The sequence below is a fragment of the Globicephala melas genome, chromosome 9, assembly GCF_963455315.2.
Source record: "Globicephala melas chromosome 9, mGloMel1.2, whole genome shotgun sequence".
In the NCBI taxonomy this organism is placed as follows: Eukaryota; Metazoa; Chordata; class Mammalia; order Artiodactyla; family Delphinidae; genus Globicephala; species Globicephala melas.
In genome coordinates, this window is record NC_083322.1 from 64070862 (window position 1) to 64091481 (window position 20620).

Here is a 20620-nt window from a genome sequence, read left to right on the forward strand (position 1 = left end):
GTTGCACATCGCTACAGGGACTATTCCTGAGGCAGATGTCTCCCTGACAATCTTGCTAGCTAGCTGTTTGGTGATACTGTAGAAATGGCTGTGGCCTGCAGATCAAATGTCATTTAAAAACTTTTCTCCTAACGAAAGTAGAAATTTACATTTCAACATTTTTGTTTAAGCAAAATAATCATAATTTTAATGGCTCGTACTTTAGGTAGTTATATCCAAATAAACCTGTCTTTCACTTACTGTCCGTACTGTAGAATACTGTAAAATGTACGCTTATTTATTTCAAAATCACTTTGGCCATATTTATTTAATTCCCTTTATTATATGTCTTTTGTAAAATAATTCTTTCTTTCCAGGGTAACGTAGCATGCCCCAGAGAACTGTGATTTCATTGTGTCATGAAAGGAAACTGAAAAGAAAAACCAAAAGAAGCAAAAAGTCAATCTGACTGCTGTGTGTCACTGTACAGTCCCTGGGGTTTATTTTGGTGTGAAAATTACTTGGGAAAAATTCCAGAGTAAGCTTCAGTGTTGCCCTAAGTCATACAAACCATGAAAGTCTTCTTTCCTAGAGTATATGCCTTGATGGTGTGAGATGAGTGTTTGGGAAAGAAATGGAATTTAGAATAAGCCTTTTTTTTCTAAAAAAACCCTCATCTATCTTTTTTCTCCTATACCTTTGATAATATTTATATCTCTGAAATGTTTATATTCTCTTCACGCACTTCTTGGCAAGCTTAAGATTGCTGATGTCTTTACAGCAGACTAATCATGCCTGTGAACTGCCCCCACGGAAAGAACTGTTGTCCCAGTATTCACAGTGATTAAACACATTCTGAAGAAGAAAGACATCTTTCAATAAACTGATACCCATGGGAAGATACACCTTTTATGTGCACCTTCTGAAAGTGGGAGGGTGGCTTAAATAGGAACCCTTAGACTATTCTCCGTCTGCCTTAAGAGCTAATGTTTGTGTGATCATTTCATTCTCTATTTTGATGTTTATGAAAAATAAGGCAGATAAATATTTCTTTCAGTTAATACGGAATTATTTCTGGGAGAGGAAGCAGCATGTCCAAAAGGCACGCAGATGGAGTTGACCAACACTTCCGGAAATGCTGCTGAGCTGACAGACGTGGGATTTGGCCTTTAACTCTATAAGGAGATGACTATTCACATACCTGTTACATTATAATCATAGTGGAAGCAGTTTTTGTTCAGGTTACAGGGTTCCTTCTCAACAGCATCAGGGCAGGCTCTTCCTTCATCAGCAGGTTGTCTGATGGGATCAGCTGACCTTTGCCGGAAACTGCTTTGATTGCAAGGCTGACAAAGAATAATATAACTCCTCAGAAAGGTGAATACTCAGCCACACAAGAGCTAATGTATTAGGGAGAGCACTGGAGCAAGAGCTAGAACCTTTGGGACACTGGCTAACTTAAACAATCTCATAACACCTCAGTTTCTTCATTTATAAAATCAAGGTGTTGGATGAGTTTCTGATGTTCCAGCTAGCTCTAAGATGCTGGGAACAGGGAATGTTGTCTGCCATTCCAGTACACAAAGAATGTAGCCTGCTGTCTCAGTTCTACAATGATCAAGGCACCAGCCACTGCAGCTGCTGCAGGTGATGTGCCCCGAGCGAAACAGGATGGAGGAAAAGAGGTAGCATTCTGTGCTTTGGATACTGACCCAAGATAGTTAAGATACATGTCTAAGGAATAATTTCAATGAGCCCAGATTCTTGCATCTTCCTATACACAGGAAAGCACTAAAGTCATTAACTAGAGATGTCTGTTTTAGTGATTAGCAGTAATCTTTTGATGTCTGACTGTATGTTCTTTCCCAGCAAAAAACTCCTGTTTATCCTGGCTCCTCCTTTACCTTTTCAGAGCAGTTCCTCAGAGCTATCTAAAAGGTTGTCTCCCAGGCTATAATCCTCAGTAAGATCCCCGAATAAAGCTTAACTCGCAACTTTTAAGCTGTGTGTGTTTCTTCAGTCGACAATGCTTAAGAGATGTGTCTAACCTGAAAAGATATCTGCACCCCCTTGTTTATTGCAGCACTATTTACAATAGCCAGGATATGGAAAAAACCGAAGTGTCCATCAATGGATGAATGGATAAATAAGTTGTAGTATAATTATACAGTGGAATATTATTCAGCCATAAAAAATGAGGATTTCTACAATTTGTGACAACATGGATAGACCCTGAAGGCATTACGCTAAGTGAAATGTCAGACAGAGATAAACAAATACTGTATGATCTCACTTATATGTGTAATCTAAAAAACAAAAGAAAAAACAAAACTCATAGAAAAAGAGATCAGACTTACAGTTACCAGAAGTGGGGGTAGGAGAGAAGGGAGAATTGGAGGAAAGTGGTCAAAAGGTACACATTTCCAGTTATAAGATAATAAGTAGTAGGGATGTAATGTACAACATGATGACTGTAGCTAACACTGCTGTATGCTATACAGGAAAGTTGTTAAGAGACTAAATCTTAACAGTTCTCATCACAAGCAGAAAATTCTTGTCCTTTATTCTTTTCTTCTTTCTTTTCATCATACCTATTTGAGAAGATGGATGCTACTGAACCTACTGTGGTAATCATTTCACAATATATGTAGATCAAACCATCATGCTGTATGCCTTAAACATACAATGATGTCTGTCAATTATTTCTCAGTAAAACTGGGAGCAGAAGAGTCTATGTGTCGAATATTAATAGATACATCACATCATCCACACACAAACACATACATATGGTCATATTAATTACTGTAGAATACTAATAACTAACAATACTAATAACTACTAATAACTAATACAGAAATTATAATCTATTTATCTAATATAGTTGACAGGACCTGAAAAATGGTTTTAAGGATGAACTTTAAATAACTAGTTATATACAGCCTTTATTTTCCTAATGTGCACACATATATGCACACAAACACAACTTAGCACGAATTAAAAAGACTGGTTGCCATTCTCCTACTGGTACAGTCTTGTTTTGAAAACATTTGGTTACTAAGATCAGAAACAGTAACTTCAAATCTGATGCTATGGAATTAAATAGAATAGAAAATCATTTGCATATGCTTGTGAAACAGCTGATTCTTTTTTTTTTTTTTTTTTTCTTCTTTGGTTCGCGGGCCCCTCACTGTTGTGGCCTCTCCCGTTGCAGAGCACAGGCTCCGGACGCGCAGGCTCAGCGGCCATGGCTCACCGGCCCAGCCGCTCCGCGGCATGTGGGATCCTCCCGGACCGGGGCACGAACCCTTGTTCCCTGCATCGGCAGGTGGACTCTCAACCACAGCGCCACCAGGGAAGCCCGAAACAGATGATGCTTAATTGCAATTTAACCTGTATCCAAGTCAACTGCCAGCCCTGTTTTGCTCCTGCTCTATCAGTTGGCTGCTAATCAGCATCTTTAATAATGTTAGCACTGAAATAGAAAATTAATTTCTCCTTGAAAACATGTATCTGTCCCATATTATATTTCAGCAAATCAATTCCACATTAGATGTACCTTTTCCATGATTTGATGCCATTCTGAAGTGTGCAGCTTTACAAAGGTACACAAGGGTAAGCCAAATTTCCCACATCATCAGCCAGTTCTGTTTCAAGTGACTCTCCTCCCAGGGTCCCATGGAAGAGGCCCTACGGGCTGCTGAAATCTAGAAGCTTTGTGTGATTGGAAACTGTCAGCTGGCTTTCCAGGCCCAAAGAGACTCAAGAGTCAGTGTGTGGAAAGAGATTCACTGATGCACAGCTTTCTTCTTTCTATTCCCTTTCTTACCAGGATCTTCTGTGTCAATACTCCTGCTGCCATACCCCTACCGTGTGAAAGATTATTCCTACAATTTTAAATGGATTGGGCAAAAAGCAAGGGATGGTAATAACCTGACACCATTAAAGTATTTTTACTTGATTTTCATTCTTTTTCCCTTTACCTGGAGGGAATCATTATCACCACTGCAGTTTTTAACATGCTGTGAATTCATAAGCAAATGTAAAGGCATTTTGGGACTTCCCTGGTGGTGCAGTGGTTAAGAATCCACCTGCCAATGCAGGGGACATGGGTTCAATCCCTGGTCTGGGAAGATCCCACATGCCGCGGAGCGTCTAAGCCCTTGTGCCACAACTATTGAGCCTGCGCTCTAGATCCCACGAGCCACAACTGTTGAAGCCTGTGCTGGGTTTAGGAGGACGGTGGAGGAACATAAAGCTTGCAAGAGGTTGAGCTGTTTCAGTGTGAGCCAAACATTGCTGATTTTAAATGGCACAGTCATAAGAATGAAGTAGCCAAAAATACGCCTTGCTTTGGTAACTAATTTAGTAACCAAGCTGTTATTTTCTTAATAATATTTTTAAAGCTTTAGTGGTAAGGAATTAAGCAAATTCTACATTAATAAATGGTTAATTGTCTCACCAAAGTGCATCGGGTCCACGGACCCCATTCAGTTATCACACAATCCTCGGGACATGGTAATTTGCACTCTCTAGAGCCCAGAGGCATCTCTTCTGGGTCACAGAGGTAATCCTCTACATGGTCAGAAGGGCCATCCGCCGTGTTCTGCATGCATCTAGAAGAAAACATACCTATCAGTGAAGGAACTGGGACAACTGAACAATGGCCAACCCGTAAGGTACAGGGTTTTTCATAAGACATCACCATGGAGATGGGGGATGGGAAGCTTTGCATTTAATGAATAAAATTCTCCAAACATAAAGACGTAAAAGGATCTCTGCCTCCCATACCTAGTTGTATAGCTAATGATTTAAAAATCTATGCTTGCATGTATCATAATCTTTTAAAGTTATAGCCACTGTGTATACACTCTGTACATAAACTATGTGTCTTCCTCTTAAAGGAGAGGGTCACTTACACCCATATATGATGCAGAAACTAATGAGTTCACCAAAGATATTCATAGATGGGTTACAATTTTGGAATATAATGCATGTTTTTCTTCTGAGGAAAATGGTGAATTCCATGGAGAAGGCAGATTCATATATGATGGAAGACAAGGCACACTGAAATCTCCTAGGGAGAGATTTCAGTAAGTGGTTTTGAGAAAGTAACTGATGGCATTTATCAAGTTGTTTTGTCATTTCAAAAGTAATTTTCGCTTCCCATCTGCTGATAACCTTAAAAGAAAGGCAGAAGTGAAGAGACAATCATAAGAATAATAGCGCAAATTCTCTAAACGTGGTTGTTGGGATCTTCCTATATCTTGACCTTTTTTATTCTTAGTTTTCCTTTTAACAGAACAAATTCAAACATTTTATTACATTTCATTCTATTGTAAGCAGTCATAAAGGGCTCCTTAGTCATCTCTTGGGAATCTAATTAAAGTGGCTAGTACCAGACTTAACTTTTACTGTAGTTAATAATCTCTCAAGGCACTTTTCGAATAGAAGAGAAAAACTTTATCCCTCATTTGTAACTCAGAGAAGGTCAACCAAATTAATAGGTTTGGGAAGAGAACTGCATTGCAGGAGATGAAAAGGAAGGCTTGAGCTCTTAAGCCTCTCAAACCCACTGCAATGTTTTAAACTGTTGGTTGCATTACGTTACCAATTATATCTGGAATGTCAACTTTTCTCAGGGATTTACAATCAGTAGGGACATTGCATCTTCACAAATCTCCTCTGCAGAATCACGTTTCTATACAGCGCTGCTAATTTTAAGAGAAATGTGGTTTTCCTGTGGAATGCATTCAAAGACTGGAAAACTAAGCTGTTGGTTATATCTTAACTGGGTTTGTAAGCTGGAAAAATATCCACACAAATACCCACCTCTGCATTTTTTTTGATACTGAATAAATATATAAAAGGTAATCACAAAAATATGCAAATGTAGACAGACATTTATATAGTTTCATTGTTGAAGGAAAAAAATAAATTATAAATTTCTCTGGGAGAATTTTAGTTTCCCAGGAAAAAAGTTCTAGCTTCAGTGGCATTTTAAAAATGTTCTGTTGACAGCAGCTATGAGAGGACGGAGCAGACGGGACAGTTCAATCTCCAAAGTTGGATTTGCTAAGAAAAGATTACATTAATGTGAGGCCCTGACATGATGTACAAGGATTAACTTGCAAAATTACCTGTTGATTCAAAGTTAAGGACAGATGTTCAATACTCTATTAAGTAGTTATGTGCATAAAACTTTGTTTTCAAAGGTATTTCTTTTCCTTCGATTTTTACTATACAGGTAATAGATTCATTTTAGGAAAATCACAAGAAATAATACAAATTCACTACATTCTATCAGAGATAACCACTCTTAACAGACTACTATATTTAAACATATATTTTCATTTCATTAAACAGGAGCAAACTTCACCTACTATCTGTACCATTTAGGAAAAACATCAACAATACATTATAAAAATCTTTTTGTGTTATTAACTGTGTTTCTAAGACATAATTTTTAATGATTACATTTGAATTCCATCTTTTGAATGTGCCACAATTGCTAAAAAACCCTTCTTGTTGACATTCAGATTATGTTTTATTTATTTGAGTTAGTATTAATGATACTTTTATCACTGCAGAATAGAATAAATATCTGGATCAAGTCTTGAGCCCAAAGGGAAGCACTTTAAGTTCATTTGCTTTCTTCAAATTCCTGGCCTTTTCTCCTTTCCATAGGAGAAGGGATTATGCTGTGAGAATACTGAACTATTTTAGAAAACCACCACCAAGTTGGAGGCCAAGGGTGGGCCCAGATGCCCACCACAGTTGTAGCAATAAGGGGGTGCATTGCCTGCAGAAAATTCAAAAGCAACAATAGAAATAACCAAATCTGTTTGGTTTTTATTATCATCATGTGCTGGCAATTCTACAAAAATGTTAGTGAAAAAATATTCCTTCCCAGCAGGGCAAACCACTACTATTACTCAGTCTTTGATGTCACACCATCCTAAAAGAGAAAGAATGAGATATTTTGAAACCTGCCCTCTTATAGACTCTTCTGTCCTGAAATGTCACCCAGTGCTTGCATCTAACAGGACATTTGACCTTAATTAGCAGAGGGTAAGGTTTGGGAGGTATACTACTGAATAAAGAAAGAAACATTATTACACAATCAGAAATTCCAATCAATACTGATCTTCTATTTTCTCTGTTTGCATTAAAAATGTTTACTGGAAAAATAAGTTGCCTAGAAAAGTTACTGTGTTTAAGATGTGTTTGGAAATGTTGAGAATACCTATTCACAAAGCAAAAAGAAGCAACATATACACAGCCGAAGGGAAAGCCGAAAGAAGTTCATTATTATAATTTTTTAAATAACAAAAAACACAACCTGATCAAATTTTTAATATAAGAAAAATATTTTTATATTTGAAAGAGAAATTTTAAATTTGGCAGAAGATTGGTAGAAAACAGAATCTCTGTCTTTTTCTTCCCTGTTTCCCTATTAACTCATTACCTCCACCCCACCTCATCCACCTTTAAAAGTTACTCCGTAAAATAACTTGAGAGTTCAGATGGGCTTTTGAAAAAAGAGATAGAGACTATTTTTACTGGAAGAAATGTTTTACATAGTGTGCCAAGGTTTTATGATATAAACGTTAACTTGTTCTACTTTCCTATTGAAACATTAAGAAATAGGAACCTTAAATTCATGAAAAATTATGTCATGAGTGAGAATGGAATTCTTCGCAACAGTTGTCAGGTTTTGGATGTTTGTATGTTTTTCTTTACTGTGTGTCACTCAGCAGAGTTAGAAGAAACTGGTTGTAGTTAAAGAGTGACAAGAGACTTGAGTTTGAATGCCACTGTCACTTTACTAGGTGTGTGCTCTCAGCACACTACTTAGTAAGTACTTCTGAATCTACTCTGTAAAGTGGAGATAATAAAGCCTCATATACTTGTTTCCCAGGTTTGAGACCCTTAAGGATCATACGTAGATGGTGCAGGGATAAGTTAATGAGTTAATTTAATTGTATTACAATTATTACAATAATTTAATTGTATTAGGTTTTAGGGAAGTTCTGTGAATACGACAGGGTCTCAGTTTGGAGAAACAGGATTTAATAAAGGGGACAGACATGTAGATGGATCTTTCAAAACAGTGAGGGGTATTATAGAACAAGGCTGCTCAGTAGAGCTTTCTATGACAATGTAAATACTGTGCTGTCTCACAGAATTGCCACTAGCCACCTCTGGCTATCGAGCACTTAGAATGTGTCTAGTGTGACTGAGGAAATGCATTTTATTTAATTTTAATAGATTTAAAGTGAAATAGTCACACGTGGCTAGTGGCTGCCCTACCGGACAGTGTGGTTCAGAAAACAAATGAGAGGCACTAGCCAGCGGGGAGGTTTAGGGAAGGCTTCCTAGAGCAGATGAGAGTATTCAAAAGATAGCCAGTTTGATACAAAGGATAAAGAGTTTACAAAAGATTATCACTAAGATACAGTTAGAAATATATTTGACCTCTAAGGAAGAAGTTACTGGGGTTGGAAAATCTGCATTCATTCACCTCACATTCAATATGCAGCCCTGTCCCTGCAAGAGTACCTTGAAGCAAAGCTTCCTAAAATCAGAAGGCAGAGGATGATACACTGCTGCTGGAAGCAGATCCCTTTAGAGCTTTCTACGAACACAGACTCCATAAAAATAAAATTGAAGACAATTTCATTCAGGAGATTGGGAGGAGGGCAAGCTCATGTTGGCACATGAGAAATCGGGAGGTGGCTGTGCCTTTGCTTCTCTGTGTAACTAGGCTTGGCCTTACCTCACTTTTCGGGTTTGCACGCCCTCTCCACAGTTGTCCCGCATGTTCACAAAGGTCACCTTGCAGATGCTCCATGGCTCTGTAACCCATACGTACTGGCTGCAGTCACTGTGGCAAGGGATGACCTCATACACCTGAAACACACACGGTTCTCAATGACCTCACCTCACGGAACCCCATGAGGTAAGTGGGAACACTTCATATCACAGTTATCATGATATTCTTGTTTAGCTACTCTGAAGCCTTTCCTTTACTGTTCGTTATTCTAAAACAGGAATATAGAGGATCTCTTGAGAGTTCTAGCAGTGAAGGGTACGGCTGTGTTGTATTGTGCTGCTCCTCTATCACATTGCAGCTGGAGATTGGACCTCATGGACCACATCAGACACATTCCGTACTTTCCTAGACTGACCCTTACCACATAGTATTGTAATTTCCTGGGCCATATGTCCTGTTCACAGTTTCATGTGTCTTCAATACTTAGCCCAGGATGCTTGCTCATATGTCAGGCATTCTATAGAGATTTGTTGAGTAAGATGAATAAATGAATAAAAGAATTAATGAATTAAGTAAGCATATAAAAGTAGCTGTTTTCAAATAAGTTTAATTTGGCCTGTTTTCCAAATAAGTATGTATACCAATAAGAATTTTGTGTGTGTGTTCCATATATGAAACTAAATTAGAAGATAAATAATATGAAATAAAGCTATCTTAAAACTAACTAAACTTTGGAAGCAAGGTCTGAAATTGGTCTCATATTACACAGGTACAAAGCGGTGAGGGCCACATAAAACAAAGCAAATTGTCTCTGCTCTGGTGCCCATTAAGGCTTGCAGCCCCAGGTCTGGGGTGGTGTGGTTGGCTGTTTCAGGATTTTTAGCACAATGAACCAATTATGCTCTTTTCTCAATGAGAAAGAAGAATGACTAAATAAATGAAAAAAAGGACCATCATCACTGCAACAGAGCTGACTCGACCATTAAAGAAAAATGTCTCTCTTAAAATCATTTCAAAGTCTATGATAACTCTTATTTCCTATTTTACATACACACACACACAAACTACATGAATATTTCCTATAACTATTTAATTCCAGAAAATATAGATTTAAATAGTCCTCCGGAGCCATTCTTCTGTGCAAATTTTAGTTTTACTAAACATCCAAGTAAAGTGAATAAAGTGGACCTATTCCACATAGGAATAAAAAGTGTGCACTGTTGGAGTGAGAATGTGTAATTACCGTCATAAGTTATCACCTTCACGTTGGGTGCTGTATTAAAATAGGACTAAATACTATTTTAGTATTTAGGAAAATATTACCCTAAGTTGTAGAGAAGGGAACAACTGAAGGGAAAATGCCACCTTTCCTAATCCTTTGATGGCTTTCATGTTAATCTCCTACACTGGAGTGAATACAAATCAGTTCAGAGCCACCTCCTGCTACCGCTTTGAGCCCACCTGCACCTCTGCCTCTCCGAGAAGCATGCGACCATTAACAGGAGGGGTCATTGCCTTTTCAAGGGTGGTGAATTATGCTTGTTCTCCACTATCCCTGTACCTTAGGCCCTGATAGTAAAATGAGAAAACACATGTAATATGCTAGGAAAACAAAGGGAATAGCTGCAGAAGAAAAATTTTATGGAAAACATGTTTTCCCCTATAAAAGATAAGAGAGATAGCAGGAAAAGAAATACATTCTCTGATGTCAGGAGTAAAATGAAAACAAACAGCACTCTATTATGAACGATGAGGTTTAAAAGTTCTTACCTGGGCCTGGAGTAGTGTTCACCAGGAATGAAGAAAAGAGAGAGAAACAAAGATAAATTAAACAAAGATAAGTATATTTGATGAGAAGAACTCATGTTCTAAGTTTCAAATATTACCCATATATAAAAGGTGGGGTTTTTTTTGGTAAATGATTAGAACATCTTTCTTAGACCTTAAAAGAGAAAAACCAATTCCTTATTACTGTTTAAAATTAAGATACACAAATGAGTATTGCAATCAGCAAGTTAAGGAAAGGATTTGATGGGCAGGATGAAGAAATCAAACTGAGTAGACATCAAAATACGTATCGGGGGAATCAATATATGACTGCAACTATCTTGTGGTTCAAATTGTGAGTGGACTATCTATAGATTGATTGACTGACTGATGTATTGATTTTAATCCATCCATCCACCCATATTTCTGAGGAAATGGGGATTTGCTTTCTCAACTGGAAAATGGAACCTCAGCGATCATTTCCAAGGCAAAGTATGACTTAATTACTGAGGAACGTATAACTGCAGTAAAAATCTATATGATTTACAATTTTCAACACTTACACAAACCTTTGCATATTCTTTACTTTCCTAACATTTTACTAACAAATCCCTAGAAGTTTCTATTTTTTAATGTAGAACATTTGTGCTCAAAGTCAAAGATTCAGGAATCTATTATTTCTTGTTTTAGCTTTGATTTTTCCATTGTTCATGTCTCAATATACCACCAGTAGGCTGATAACAAATACTCAGATGTCCTTATCATACTCTGCATTAGATTATATCAGAGTGACAGAGAAATGGCTTAGGTTAAAGAGTTTTTAAGCAAGGACAACTTGGTACAACCAATTTGAACTTCTTCAAATTCACTATTTAAAAAATGCTAAGGCAAACATAGCTCATTTTAATTTTAAAATCTGGCTGTTCACATACACACTAAAGGTATGAAAATGTGTAGAATTTATTTGAATCATGGATAAAAATTTATTAAAATTTAAATTTACTATTGGAAATTCAAGATTTCAAAACTTGTAGAATAATATTCTTTTGTATTATAAACATTACATTTCAGTTATTCTGTTTAATCGGGGTCATGCATTTTCTTCTTTGGAAATATTCATTAGGACAGAGAAACTCGATTACCAGTAGATGGCAGCAGTGCACTATATTATTCACCTTCAGTTGTATCTAAGGGCAAGTTCAGCAATTTTTCTTTGGGGGGAAAAATCAACATTCTTTTGGCGTACTTTCTATGCAATTTAATTCTCCACTTTCTTGGCCCTTAATCGATTTATTCAAAAGTTATTTTTATTTTCTCTATAATTTACTTTTATTGTGATGAACAAATTTAGATTAATTTGGGAAGGCAAACGTATGGGTAAGCAGTGTGTTTGGAGATTAAAATTACAAAATCTATGTGTGTATGAGACATACCTACATATTTAAGGTTAGTTCATACATATGAATTGGTTCATTTGTGACTTAAATTTAAACATACATCTTAATACCTACACATATTGTGTGAAATTCACTCTTTGTTAATTCACATGTAGGCCAAACACGGCAATAACTGTCTGATGAATCTTATATTACATTAAACTAGTCACAGTTCTCCCCATTAGACATTTTATTTCCAATGGAACACGAGTAACAGCTATGAACTGCCGCTAACAAGGTGTGCATCCGAAGTCAAAGTTTCACATAAGACTGAAAAGGCCAATCACCAAATTGACAGATTAACATATGGTTACTTTGATGCCATTTTTATATTTTTTCTTTTTTTAAAATTTATTTATTTTATTTATATATGTTTATTTTTGGTTGCGTTGGGTCTTTGTTGCTGTGCGTGGGCTTTCTCTAGCTGCAGTGAGCGGGGGCTACTCTTCGTTGCGGCGCAAGGGCTTCTCATTGTGGTGACTTCTCTTGTTGCAGAGCGTGGACTCTAGGCGCACTGGCTTCAGTAGTTGTGGCATGCGGGCTCAGTAGTTGTGGCTTGCGGACTCTAGAGCATAGGCTCAGTAGTTGTGGCGCATGGGCTTAGTTGCTCCACGGCATGTGGGATCTTCCTGGACCAGGGCTCGAACCCGTGTCCCCTGCATTGGCAGGCGGATTCTTAAGCACTGCGCCACCAGGAAGTCCAGTATATTTCTTTTTTCTTAACATATTTCATATGGAACAAACTTAAGTAAATGTACAGAATACATTTCCCAATTTTAGACCCAAACCCATATACTTTCTTTGATTTTAATTTATGTACTTGGTAATTGAGATGTCTTTTCTGAGAGTCTAGCGGATCTATCAGAAAAAGACAATCTTGCTCTCAGCGCACAAATTATTGTATAATAACAGATTAAATACCTTAACAGTATTTCAAAAGTAGATTTCATTTTTATTTCCATTGAATTATATTAATATGCATATACATATAATACAGTGTACTAAATAAATCTCTTGAGAATACAGAGATCATCTATCTGATTCGGGATTTTAATAATTTACTCAGGCATTCTAAAGATAAAGTGGGTCAAATTTCTTATTCAGGGTCTATTATTTATTCTTCTCTATTTTGGATTAAAAAAAGATTATTGTGCACCTAGAAAATATTTTACAATATTCCCAATGGTAGAAAATACCTGGTTGACATGGTCCAGTTTCGGGCATGGTCTTCCTCCATTATAGGGTTTTTCACGCAGCCATTTAGACCGAACCTTCACGCCACTCCCACAGGACTTGCTGCAGCGTGACCAATTGGACCACTCACTGAGCTTGCAGTCTGAGGGGCAGGGGATGATGCAGGCCTCTTCAATGTATCCTGAGTGGAGGAAAATGAGACAAGAGCCATCTCCTCCACATGTCACTTGCCTATTACTACCCACCATTCTAGCTCATTTAGAAGGTCCAAGTTTGACTTGACAGCAACATGCAAATGCAGAGATGTCTCTGTCGTTAGGGACTCAAATTAAATTCTGCAGGAAAATAACACATACATACAGTCACTCTGTTAAAATAACAGCTGAGCAGCTGTCATATGATCTGCTTAGGATTCATGCCCACCATATTTCAACATTTCTGACTTCCTGACAGCTCGTGTTTAATTGACAATAACCTGTCTGCTGCCATATCATTCTCATGTGGCCAGACTGATACATTAAAAAAATTTTAACAGTTTTCTGTAAAATCCTATCTGTTAATGTCACACAAGCTCAAGTGGCTGAGTCCATGCAACATTCTTCCTCAAGAAGAAAGCCAGACCCTCTCAACCAATATTCAAAAGGAACCATTTAACTTAGCACCTTATGGTTCCCCTTCATTGAAAATCAAGTCTGAGGAAGAAAAATGAAGGATGTTAAATAAACAATGCCTCATATTTTTATAGTGCTGTCAATTTCAAAGCACCTTCATACCTTGTATTCATTTGATTCTCTTGCAGATATTATAAATGTATTGGGCATGTACTGATGCTCTACTGGACAGATAAGAAGACAAATACAGAGAGATAACTGACAAGTGCAAGGTCACACAGTAAGAGACAGGGATAGGATTTCTGAGGTCTAGTCTAGTACTCATTCCATCAAATCTCACAATTAACTTAAGAGTCTACAGATTTATTTTGAGAAATGGGAGCATTTTCCTTGACCAGTCCCTCACTACCAACTTGGCATTTCACAGTATCAGTTTATCACTATTGTTCTCAAGGCAAGTAAGTGGAAAGAGCAAAATTCCTCTGGTCAAGAGTCGAATGTTGTCGTCTGTCATACTATGGGGAGTGGTTGTTCTTGAAACAAGAAAACACTCTGCTCTTACCATTTTACATCAACATCAAAGATTCGATTTTGAAAATCATTATAATGTAAACAACTTATACTAGGAACTCTAGGTAGATTTTTAAAAATTTTATTGAGACACAATTTATACACTATAAAAATCAGCTCACGTTCTGGTCTTTAATAGAGTCTGAGTTATGCAACCATGACCACCATCTAGTTTCAGAACATTTTCATTACCACAGAAAGAAACCCTATACCTATTAGCAGTCATTTCCCATTTTCCCCTCCCTGGCAACCACTAATCTACTTTATATCTCTAAGAATTCACCTATTCTGAACAATTTATAAAATGAAATCAAACATTATGTTTTATGATTGCCTTCTTTCATTTAATGTAATGTTTTCTGGATTTTTCTATGGTATAGCATGTGTTAGTACTTCATTCCTTTTTATTGACCAAACAGCATTCCATTGTATAGATATATTTTTTTATCCTTTCATCAGCTGATGGACATTTTAGTTGTTTCCACATTTTGTATATTATGAATAATGCTGTGAATATTTGTGTACAAGTTTCTGTATGGACAAGCTTTCAATTCTCTTGGGTATATATCTTGGAGTGTATTTAACTTTTTGTAGAAGTACCAAACCGTTTTCCAAAGTGACTGTGCCATTTTACAATTACACTAGCAAGGTATGAGTGTTCCAATTTCTACATTTGTCAAAACTTATTATGTCTCTTTATTTTAGTGTCCTTTGAAGAAAAAAGTTTTAAATGTTAATGAAGTCCAATTTATCTATTTTTACTTCGGTTGCTTGTGCTTTGATGTCCTATCTAGGAAACCATTATCTAATCCAAGGACATAAAGATTTACACCCATTTTTTTCTTCTAAGAGTTTTATAGTTTTAGTTCTTATATTTAAGTATATGCTTCATTCTGAGTTATTTTCGTATATGTTAAAACATAGGCAGTCCAATTTCATTCCTTTGTATGTGATTCCCAAGTTAACCCAGGCCCATTTGTGGAAAATACTATTTTTTCTACAGTGAATTGTTTTTGTACCCTTGTTGGTAATCAGTTGACTATAAATGTAAGGGTTTATATCTGGATTCTAAATATCACTCCACTGATCTCTATACCAGCACCACACTGTCTTGATTACTGTCACTTTGTAGTACGTTTTGAAATCAGGAAGTCTGAGTCCTCCTTTGTTCTTTTTCTTCCAAGAAAGTTTTGGGTCCCTTACATTTCCACATACATCTTTGAATCAGCTTGTCAATTTTTGCCCCAAATGGCAGATTTTGATAGGAATTGTGTTGAACAGTTTGATCAATTTGGGAGTATTGCTATCTTAACAATCCAGGTACGTGGAATTTCTTTCCATTTATTTAGGTATTCTTTAATTTCTTTCAGTGATGTTTTGTAGTGTTTAGTGTATGTCTTGCACTTCTTAAACTTATTCCTAAGTATTTTATTCTTTTTATTCTAGACAGATTTAAAAGAGAGCCAACAAACACTGATTTCTTTTATTACAGTGAAATAAGACCACCTAAAAACCAGTATGACAGATCTAATCTATAAGCTTGTGCCCAAAGTGTCCTGACTTGATACAGTGTTAAAAAGCTAGCCAACTTACTACATAGTATATCCTAGCCTTGCTTTATAAATTACCTGGAACACATGTTAAAAGTACAGGTTTCTGGCAACCCCAGACATTACAATACAGTTCCTTTGGGATACTGCCTGATTTTTGGAACTTAATATATTTTCTTGTGTTTATTCATCACTCCCTCTCTTTTTAATTGAAAATTTTCTTATTAAGTTAATTGTAGACACATATATTTGTAAGAAATAATATAGAAAGGTCCCCTGCATACTTTCCCCAGTTTCCTACAATGGTAACTAAAGTATAATTTCAACCCAGATACTGAGATTGATACAATCCATTGAGTTTATTCAAGTTTCACCAGTTTTACTTGTACTTATTCGTGTGTGTGTGTGTGTGTGTGTGTGTGTGTGTGTATGTGTGTGTTTAGGACTGAAATTAAGGAACTCTGTTGTAAGACACAGGAAGAATCAGCAAAATCTGGGTGAGAAGTAGTTTTGTGGTATATTTCTCTCTATATTATCTTCTATATTTTTGTCAAATATACACATCACCTGTTTTAAACTTAACTGTAGTCTCGATACACAAAAGTGTATCTTTCAAAAGTATAAAGTTCACTGAACACATGCATGAAACCCACACTACTCCAGAACCCTCTTTTGTGTTGCCTTCCAATCACTACCTCTTCTCACATGGGCAACTACTACCCTGATTTCTTACAATCTAGAACTGTTTTACTTTAAAAAAATTTATGTAAATGGAATCATACAGCACACACCCATGTGTGCTAGCCTTCTTTCACCCTACGTTGTGATGTGAGATTCATCCATACTGTTGCACGCTGTTGAAGATTATTCATTCTAATTAATGTATAGTACTCTACTGTGTGACTATATTATGGTTTTTTAATTCATTCTATTGTTTGTGAGCATTTGGGTATTTTTCAATGGCAAGCTATTATCAACTGTACTGCTATGAACATTCTAGAACATGTCTTTTGGTGAACATACATATGCATTTCTGTTAGGCATATTCCTAGGAGTGAATTTGATGCCTCAGGGGATACGCATATTATATCAGCAAATTGTAAGTATAAAAGAAAACTTTTTAAAAAGATGGGATCATGAATTTGGTATGAAGAGCAGGATGCAATGAAAGAATGCTCAAAAGTGGGAATTAGTCTCAGAGAATCTTCAAGGGGGCAGATGTGTCAGCCGGGGCTTTGCCAGCTGTGAGATACTGAAGACAGAAAGAAGATGTTAATGTTGAGTTTTGAATGTACTTCTGATATTGAAGAAGACTTTTGGAGTATTGATAATAATCAGAGGGAAGTCCAATAGAGAACTGAAAAAGTACTTTACAATAGTGTTTACCAAAATTTTGAAAAGCATAACTGTTCTTCAAACAGATTACCACGACCTACTTAAAGCTCAGACTTTGACTTTAAGTATGGTTTGAGGTGGGAAAACAAGCCCAGCTCACTATCTTGAGTTAAAATATGGAGAAAAAAATTCTCCTTTTCAATCAACACAGCCAGTAAATAAATCTATAAAGTGTCCGATACTTAAAAATGTAAGTCCTGATAGGGCCAGTAATAATTTGTGTTTCATAGGAATAGTTTAAGAAATAGAATCAAACTGTACAAATGTCTAAAGTCACTTCCCAATGAATGCCATCTGTAACCAGATTATTTAATGTTTGTAAAAGACAATGAATTAAGAAGAAATCCCAACTATTTCCAAATATTATCAATAGCTTAAAGGACACTAGTATTTCAAAGGTAATAAATTATTGAAATATTTCTAGAATTGCATTTTCCACCTTGCTAAAGATCAAAATGACTGCAAAAGTAAACCTCTAACCTTTTTGTTATTCAGTAATTATAGTTGAAAATAGAATCACATGAGTTTTCATGTCACTACTTCAGAGTAACAGATAGATGGAAATTCTTTCTTTCCATTTTATCTGTTGAAGTATTATGGCATTGGTGAAATATGTCATGTCTGACTTTAGTCTGATTCACACTGTATTTTCAAGTAAGCAGATATAAAATTTTTATGTTGGATCTTCCAATAGAGTATTCCAGAGGACGTCTCTCAAATAAAACTAAATCTATTAAATTGTTGAAAGATACAAATTAGGCACTGAGATAAAGACAAAACTGCAAAAGAGTATAATGCTTAGCATTCCATTTTAATCTTCTAGTGTGTAACAACATTCAATAATTGCCTGTCATGTTTATCTAGTACAATTAAAACCTTAATGCTACTAGTGAACTGCTAGATAAGCATTCCCCTGTCTGCTCTGCTAAGATCATTTGTGAGGGCAATTAACGCCAAACAATCATGGGGGATAGAAGACAGAAGCATTTGAAGCGTTTTAAGGCTAAATAAACTGCTGGCATCTTGTAGCAATTTATGGCTCCTGAGGAATGCTGGAATAAAATAAACGACTTCACAATTAGGGTGTTAAAACTTTAGTAGCAGGCTTCCCTGGTGGCACAGTGGTTGAGAGTCCGCCTGCCGATGCAGGTTATACGGGTTCGTGCCCCGGTCCGGGAAGATCCCACATGCCGCGGAGCGGCTGGGCCCGTGAGCCATGGCCGCTGAGCCTGCGCATCCGGAGCCTGTGCTCCGCAACAGGAGAGGCCACAACAGTGAGAGGACCGCGTACCGCAAAAAAAACCCAAAAAACCTTTAGTAGCTCAATACTGAACCTGACACATGGAAAAATCAAACTCGTGGCTTCTGATTGTATTTTTTGTATCTATATCTATTCTGATGGCTGCTTTCAGGTTGAAATGAATACAGAACACTAGCAGGCTTTATGTGGCAACCAGAGGACTTACTGCCTTTGACATATATCCAGTCAGCTCATCCATTTGAATTATAAATGTGCAGATAAAGTAGCTTTCAGCAACCCTCACGATTACTATATTGTGCTGTAGAAAGGTGCACTGTTGATAGATTAAAGAATTCATTTTGAAAGCACGTGGAAAATATTGGTTGGTTCTGATTTACAGCTGTGTGAATGAGCAACGCTGGCACTCTATCTGAAACATCTAGATTAATCTCAAAAGAGACCTGAAAAATCTCTCCTACTTAAATGTGTGTTATATGCACATGACTGCAATCGTGAATGAGAACACTTAGCTAGAACTTTATCTACTGTGGTCCCTGTGGATTTGAAAATACTGAAAAATATCATTTAAAAATATTTTCAAAATGAACAGAATATTCTTTTGTATATATATTAAGAACTGATAACTTGAAAAGCTGCTGAAACTAAACTACTCTGTATATATCCAAACTCCTATAATTGACTGTTCTACCCAGATTCTTATATTCAATGTATGAAAAGTTATGAATCAACACTGGGCAATCAAAACTTTCATAGTGAAGTGTTCAGGTAAATTTATGTAACCGCAATGAAATGCTATTTCATTTATATTTATTTGTTTTTTATACATATGAAGGCGTATCTCTTCATATCTGCTAAATACTTACAGATTTTCTCAGAAAATTTCAACATTTTTTTTTTAAAATAATTTTATTTTTTACTTTTGGTTGCGTTGGGTCTTTGTTGCTGCACGCAGGCTTTCTCCAGTTGTGGTGAGCGGGGGCTATTCTTCGATGTCGTGCACGGGCTTCTCATTGCGGTGGCTTCTCCCATTGCAGAGCACAGGCTCTAGGCGCACAGGCTTCAATAGTTGTGGCTCGTGGGCTCTAGAGCGCAGGCTCAGTAGTTGTGGCACATGGGCTTAGTTGCTCCGTGGCATGTGGGATCTTCCCGGACCAGGGCTTGAACCCATGTCCCCTGCATTGTCAGGTGGATTCTTAACCACTGCGCCACCAGGGAAGCCCTCAACATTAGTTTTTTTTTTGTTTTTTTTGTTTTTTTTGTGGTACACGGGCCTCTCACTGTTGTGGCCCCTCCCATTGCGGAGCATAGGCTCCGGACGCGCAGGCTCAGCAGCCATGGCTCACAGGCCTAGCTGCTCTGCGGCATGTGGGATCTTCCCAGACCGGGACACGAACCCATGTCCCCTGCATCGGCAGGCAGACTCTCAACCACTGCGCCACCAGGGAAGCCTTCAACATTAGTTTTAATTGCTGTGGGATTTTGTAGCTGTTGCTATTCCAATACTGGGAGATTACCCAATGACTAGGCACCTTCAGATTCAGGTAGCATACCTATGTACGAGTTCACCATCAAGGCCATTTCTTATAGCAAACTCTAAAACTCTCTGCTGTATAACAAAGACTTTGGCTGGTCTGTTTCCCTGATTGCTGGGAGGCAGCCTCTAAGCCCTGAAATTTCCTGAGTGAGAAGGAGTATCTTTGTTATTCTTGTTGGGCCTCTTGGACTACATGTGAAATTATGATAAGAAGATGTCTAAGGAAGGCGTATGATTATACCACCAAACCAAAGACCAACCATGTGTTTAAAAGGTTGGGACTTTAAGCCACTTGATATCCTCCCAAACTCTGGGGAGAGGGGATTGAGTTCAACTGTGTGGTCAATGATTCAATGGATGCCTACATAATACGACCCCCCAGAAAGCTCTGGATACAAAAGCTCAGGCTGGTAAAGCACATCCATGGGCCAAGAGGGTGATGCCTCCTAGCTCCATGGGGAGACAACATGGACGCCTTGTGTTTGGGACCTTCCCAGCCCTCGTCTATGTGTCTCTTCTATCAGCTGGTTCTGATTTTTATCCTTTGGCT

General features: G+C 37.2%; 1 protein-coding gene across 1 annotated transcript in view; it reads right to left on the bottom strand.

Annotated features, from left to right (window-relative positions):
- Positions 1-20620, bottom strand: part of THSD7A (thrombospondin type 1 domain containing 7A) — a 455073-nt gene that overhangs the window by 24649 nt on the left and 409804 nt on the right. Inside the window, exons 14-18 of the mRNA XM_030857690.2 lie at positions 13152-13330; positions 10523-10528; positions 8756-8889; positions 4439-4592; positions 1181-1325 (exon numbers count right to left, since the gene is read on the bottom strand). Of these exons, the coding sequence (XP_030713550.2) occupies positions 1181-1325; positions 4439-4592; positions 8756-8889; positions 10523-10528; positions 13152-13330 (618 nt within the window). The remainder of the gene's footprint in view (positions 1-1180; positions 1326-4438; positions 4593-8755; positions 8890-10522; positions 10529-13151; positions 13331-20620) is intronic.